Source organism: Sinocyclocheilus grahami, unplaced genomic scaffold (genome assembly GCF_001515645.1).
Source record: "Sinocyclocheilus grahami isolate Dianchi unplaced genomic scaffold, SAMN03320097.WGS_v1.1 scaffold269.1, whole genome shotgun sequence".
NCBI lineage: Eukaryota > Metazoa > Chordata > Actinopteri > Cypriniformes > Cyprinidae > Sinocyclocheilus > Sinocyclocheilus grahami.
In genome coordinates, this window is record NW_015505448.1 from 453,414 (window position 1) to 460,158 (window position 6,745).

At 33.8% G+C, this 6,745-nt stretch overlaps 1 protein-coding gene across 3 annotated transcripts in view; it reads right to left on the minus strand.

Moving 5' to 3' along the window:
- Window positions 1-658: 658 nt before the first annotated feature.
- LOC107599608 (carbohydrate deacetylase) overlaps window positions 659-6,745 on the minus strand; it is a 20,258-nt gene continuing 14,171 nt past the window's right edge. The window contains exons 1-6 of one of the 3 annotated variants that reach the window (XM_016291255.1): window positions 6,564-6,645; window positions 5,338-5,516; window positions 3,816-3,972; window positions 2,910-3,009; window positions 1,803-1,980; window positions 659-1,549 (exon numbers count right to left, since the gene is read on the minus strand). In XM_016291255.1, coding sequence (XP_016146741.1) covers window positions 1,201-1,549; window positions 1,803-1,980; window positions 2,910-3,009; window positions 3,816-3,972; window positions 5,338-5,501 — 948 coding nt within the window. In that variant the 5' untranslated portion in view covers window positions 5,502-5,516; window positions 6,564-6,645 and the 3' untranslated portion in view covers window positions 659-1,200. Of the gene's footprint in view, window positions 1,550-1,802; window positions 1,981-2,909; window positions 3,010-3,815; window positions 3,973-5,337; window positions 5,517-6,235; window positions 6,286-6,563; window positions 6,646-6,745 lie in introns of those variants that run through there. The other 2 variants (XM_016291254.1, XM_016291256.1) reach the window with 2 other exon arrangements.

Genomic DNA, 6,745 nt, shown 5'->3' on the forward strand with positions numbered 1-6,745 from the left:
TGTGTGTGTGTATATATATATATATATATATATATATATATATATATATATATACTGTATATATATATAAACAAAATATTGCAACTTACAGTTCAACAAAAGGCTGTGAGTGGCTGTGCTAGTCATGAAGATATAACTCTGTGGACATATTCTTTCCATAACAACGCGCTGAAACCAACATGACATATTCTTTTACAGTCCTGTTCTCATTATAATTTTATGTAGCCTATATGACAGATTTGTTCTGCTCATGTTGTCCTTAATGGTACTTTCCTTTCCAAAGTGATTCGAGCCATTCAAAACCATCGTGGCCGTATAGTGTTTGAAGTGTCTCAGCAGGGGGCGGGGTAGGCCAAGAGAGTATCGCGGTAAGTAACGTTACTGTGGATTTTCGGTTCGGTTTGAATATCGTTACTAGTACCATAGACTGTATAAAGACTAGTACATACAAAATATAGCGCAGCAAAATTGATGCGCTCACATAATTATTTTTTTTATTTTTAATCTTTAACCATCGTAATACTTGTTCCAAAGCTATTTTTAAATTTCAGAAAGAAATCCAGAGTAAAATTAACAGGTTTTTTTTTATTTCAGGTTCATAAAAATATCATAAATACATTTATTAAAAACATTGTACCCAAAAATAACTTAGATTTTTAAATATATAAAGTCATTGCTACATGTTCAGTTGAGTTCAAATCTTCATCTAGTACGTTAAAGTCATAAATATGGCATTGTTGTTGGATTTTACAGTTCTCTGCAATATTAATATGTGGATTTTAGAGAAACTTGCTCAAATGAGGCAACATTTTTAGAAACAAATCCAGATAAAATTGCACTTTCCTATTGTAAGGACACAGTTCTCTATATTGAAATGGCTAGCTGCTTTAAAAAAAAATTTTTTTAAACTAAATGTCTAGTTGAGCAATTTAAAAACAGGTCAATCTAATAGTATCTTGTGTTTCTGTTGAAGAATTAGTATAATTCAGTTGTTTTAGCTCTACTTGAAGTAGCAGCTTCAAAAAAATTTTTGTATGGGCTCTGGAAGCAGTACAATGAAACCGAATGCTGATTTTCTGCCTTTCCCAAACCAAGCACTCATACTGTAATATGACTAATTGAGGTATGGGTCAAGATCTTGTTTCCTTAAAGCAGAAGACATTCAGTTTGCCAAACCTTAAATACTCTTGACCTAAGGGTTTAAAAGTCTTTAAAGGCACAGAGGTGGATCCTCTGTTGCCTGTAGTAGTTAAGCACAAAAGGGTCCCTCAAAGTATTTAGCTCGTGTAGTCGGTCTGCAGACTGTGAGAAGTCATCTGGTCCTTCTCCACATCCGCCCTGGTGAGGTTGACTTGGATATCCTGGATGCACCATAAGCTCTGCTGTAACCGGACGATAGGAGTCAGTCGCGGCATCACTGGACTGTATCAACGAGGAGGTCACACTGTCATCTAGTGAAGCTTCCAGCGTGAAGCTCAAAGCACGTTTCAGGTTGGGGACAGACATGTTCTTACCCATAGTGCTCAGGCCCAGGTATATGTCAGGCCATCTGAGAGGACATACAAAACCAGTATGTAATCGATTAGATTTCATCAGGCAAAAGTGGGAAAAACATTTAATGCATGTTGTGTATATACTGCACCTAATGTATCTGAAGGACAAAATTCATATTTATAGACCATTAAAATGTAACTAAACCTGCTCTAATGAGTACACAAGATATTGTAAATTTCCTAAATCGTTTGTAAAAACGTTCTACTTGACAACTAGGTGCTGATCATTTAAAATGCTGCCTCACAAACCTAATTCCATAGCGATGAAAGACCTCGATAGATTCAAGGGCATCTTTTTCAACCTGTGCATTAAAGTCTCGCAGATGCGGCGGGAGAAAGGTGCAAAATTTCAGACCAGGTTCTATGGGGACCCGTGTGTAGGTGATCCCAAAATCAGAGAGAACTTGGGCGAACACCTCTCGCACCTCTGAAAAGCATGGTAAAAAGTAAAAAAATAAAATAAACATTTTTTTAAAAAGATACCGTTATTTTTATTCAGCAAGAACACCTTAAATTGATCAAAAGTGACAGCGAAGACATTTATAATGTAAAAAAAAAAATGCTGTTCATTTGAATTTTCTATTAATAATAGAATCCTAGTCCACAACAATATTAAGCAGCACAACTATTTATAACATTGATATTAATAATAAATGTTTCTTGAGTATATGTACTCAGTGAGTGTAATGTATCAGCATATTAGATGGATTTCTGAAGGATCATGTGACACTGAAGACTGGAGTAATTATGCTGAAAACTCAGCTTTGCATCACAGGAATAAATTACATTTTAATATATTGGTAAAAAGTAAAAAAATAAAATAAATTTTTTTTTTTTAAAAGATACCGTTATTTTTATTCAGCAAGAACACCTTAAATTGATCAAAAGTGACAGCGAAGACATTTATAATGTAAAAAAAAATGCTGTTCATTTGAATTTTCTATTAATAATAGAATCCTAGTCCACAACAATATTAAGCAGCACAACTATTTATAACATTGATATTAATAATAAATGTTTCTTGAGTATATGTACTCAGTGAGTGTAATGTATCAGCATATTAGATGGATTTCTGAAGGATCATGTGACACTGAAGACTGGAGTAATTATGCTGAAAACTCAGCTTTGCATCACAGGAATAAATTACATTTTAATATATATTTAAATTGAAAACATTTTAAATTGTAATAATATTTCACAATATTTACAGTATTTTGGTTAAATAAACACAGTCTTAGTGACTGATTTCAAAACCATTTTTAAAAATTATTATCGACCAAAAATATTTGAACAGTAGTGGTACATGAATTGTTGGTTATTTGGTGAAAAGGATCGTTCAAACGAACCCACTGTTACCTGGCAGCACGTGCACATGCTGGTGGCCGTCCATATGGTAGGGTACGTGGCCAACAAGTTCACAAAATCGATTTACCTGGGCTCTGAGCTCCGCCTCCACCTTTTAAACAGAAAACACAACACAACTTAAGCAAACAGCACGACAGAATCAGACAAATGTGTTTTGCTGTGCTTAGTTCTGAAGTCTGAAACTTTAGAGGTTATATAATGAAAAGTACTATTCTTGATCTTTGCAAATAAAAGAGGTTAATTTTGAACAAAAACAATGAAAAGCTTCCTCCACAGTCCAAGAAGACCATCTACTGAAACTAAGCTTTATTAAACAACTTGTTTAATAAAAAAAGGGTTAGAGAGAAGGTGGAAAATGGTTATGTAAAAGTATATTACATCTGTTTTTGGTGCAAACACTCGACTAACATTAATGGGCTTCAAGAAAAAGAGAACAATTATGATACGACCCCTTTAAATGCTTAATTCTAGTAAAAGAAAGAAGAAAAAGGTGGAAATGGTTATGTAAAGGTATATTACATCTGTTTTTAGTGAAAACACTCTTGACTAACATAGTGAACTTCAAACAAAATGTAATAAAAATTAAGATACAACACCTTTACACTTTTCATTTTAGTAAAATATGTGCATATCACATGTGTTTTTCTCTCTTTCTAATTTACTGGATTTACATAGTGGTGTGTATTTTACCTGCTGCTTTAAACTTTAGTTTAAAGAGTACATAATGTCATAACCCCTCTTATAAGCAAGATAATAAAGTCCTTTCATGTTCTACTTTGAGCACTACTATATAACATGAATACAGTGCTATACAGTGTGATGTAAACACGCTTTATGGTTTGAATTCACTCCCATGTGACTTTCTGTTGGTCTTTATGAGTGTGTGTTCCTGTGTACCTCTGACATCTTGAGCTGACCACACTGCAAAGCTTCCCGGAAGCCCATCTTGCCATGGAAGAATCCATCCTTGTTGAGGAGCGTGGAGCCCTTTAGATCCTGAGACACTGGAAGACCCTCTGATAGATTCGCATGGAGTCCAATGGGGATGTGATTCCTGTGTGTGAGAAGCAGTGTTATTTTAGAATCACTGAGACACGATTATAGATTTTATTACTATTTTGAATCAGCTTTTTAGATTTTCCCTTTTCATTTAAAGGGGTGGTTGACTGGGTTTTTTCTAGGCTTGATTGTGTTTATGGGGTGCAGTCTAACATGTGTTAATGCTTCGTTTTTTTAAAAACGCATTATTGTTCACATAATTCACATAATTAAAATCCAAATCATAATTTACCTTTATTCCACACCTCTCTGTCCCTTCTCTAGGAAACGCGCTGATCATTTCCTTCTTTTATGAAGCCCCTCCCTCAGAAATAGAAATAGGCATAGAAATAGAAATAATGTTGTGATTGGCTAAACCACCTCTAGCGCGTGTCTAACCGTCCCGCCCCTCACCTCAGCGGCATGTGCTCCGGTTGTACTGTAAAACAACGGCATCATTAATATCGCTCATCAGTTTGAGCCTGATTGAGAAGCAGAGGATATTATTGAAGAGGATCGTGCAGAACCTGTGCAAGCATGGCTTTTAATGGTAGGCCTATGTTTTTTGTTTGTTGTTGTCTCATACTTTTAGATATGCTGTTATTTGTAAATGCTACTGCTTATGTTAGCTTTTAATATACGGTTTTATCCTGATTAAAGCTTTAATACAGTACGGCAACTGCACGCATGTCCATGTTTAACGCTTCTCATAGCTATGTGAAAATAAGTGTATAATTGGAACAGTTCATTGTTGGAGGCTGTCTTTTCCCGAGGGCGGGGTTTATCTGGGTTTGTGATGTCACGAATCCGGGAAGTAACTCGTTGTTGTCCCTACCAGCCGTTTTTGTAGGCATTAAACTGCCAGAATTTTAAAAGACGATATCTCCGTTTGCATTGAACTTTCAGCTTTGTAACTTTGCAGATATTGTTTATGCTCAAACAGCAACATTACACTTAAGAGTTTTAGTTAACTTGTTGCGTGTTTTTGTATTTTTTTTTTATTCGTTTTTATTTTTCAAGTATGTCTATATAGTTTTTGGTGATTGTTATTTTAGTAAATCATGTTAAACCAAATGAAAATAGCATTTTATTTCTTAGCAATAAGCTGTAATAGAATTATTACGTTTTTTATATATTTTATTTCATCTCAGTTATTTTTCAAGTTTAAGTATTAGTTAACTATAATAACTATACATCTAACCTCTATACATCTATATCAGTAGGCCTTGTCTTATCTTTGGCAATAGGTTTAAAAGGCTTACATGTCATACGGGAGAGTGTTGTAACACTTTGTTTAAATGTAAGATACTCAAACTTTGATATCATATTTGTATATTTATCTGAATGAAATTAAAAGTAGTTAGAAAATCAGCTCTGGTACCTTTTGGCCAGGTCTGCCGCGTGCTCCGCTGAGACTGCATTGACCAGAAGGGAGACATTGGAGATCCCACCAGTTTTGAAGCAGTCCACAATCCCTTGATTTCTTCTCTCGCAGTACCCAAAATCATCTCCCGTCACCACCAGCTTCACCTTGGGTTGAGGCATCTTCTCCTCGCCTTGCTGATGAAAGATAAAAATACTAGATTAGAGATCGACCCATAGCTTTCTTTAGGATTAATGCTGATTATTTTTTACATTAAGCAGAAATTCATTCATTTTTTTATTTCTGTTTTTTGACAATAATAACTAAAGGATCTTTAGACCGCACTACAGAATATAAAACAAAATATTTTATAAATAATAATAATTATTGATATAATAACAATTGTTGCTAATTATGGCATTATATAAAGATTTACCTTAAAAAGCCACTTTTTTCATCTTTGTTTTAGGCTGTATGTCTAATTGTGAAGCTATTCATTTCCTACTTGAAAATGAATTGCTGATTCATTAATACTGTTTATTTTTATGCTAAACAGAATTTTAATTCATTCTATTTAGACTTAATAATAACTAAAGGATCTACATTTTATAAATGTTATTAGATTGTATTAATGTAGTATTAATAAAACGCTGGCATTTATTACTAAATGTAAAAAAATATTATCTTATTAACATATATTTACTAACACAACATTCTATTTATGCTAAAAATTGTTGCTATTTATTAAACCAGTTTTGCCTGCGCCAAAAGGTCACTTATTTATTTATTTACTTATTTATTTCTACGTCTAATGGTTAAACTACGTTTCTAACTTGAAAATTAATTGCTGTAATTCATTTATATTATTAAAATGTTAAGTAATTATACAACAAATGTATTAAAGAAGATACTTTACCTGTTGTTTTGTCTTATTTTCAACAAACGGTGCCATTTGGGTAGATCCAATTATACTGACAACCAATGAAACGTAAATATCCTTTAAAAATATCTATAAAACCGATTAACCAATCTCTAAAAAAAGAGAGAATTTTTCAATATGAAGAAGACAGAGAAGTGTCAGTCGCGCGAGTCATAGGCTATATAATGAGAGCCAGTCAACAGGAAACGTTCCTTGAATCAACGTGTCATTCCACGACCCACAAATGTCTTATTATTTCAGAGGGACTAATAATTAGTTTTGTGATATACTCCTAGTCAGCAGTAGTAATGTAGTAATCGCTTACCCATTTTATAGCGAGGTTTTTGCCATTAGTCCTTTTTACAATGTATCCCAACAGTGTGCGGAGAGAATGACTGAAGACATAAAACTGCAATTTCCTTTTCCGGAGTTGCAGCGCCCTCTACCGGATGTGAATAAAACAACGCCACATGTACAGAATGGTCCATGTAGCTTCAAATTAAAAAT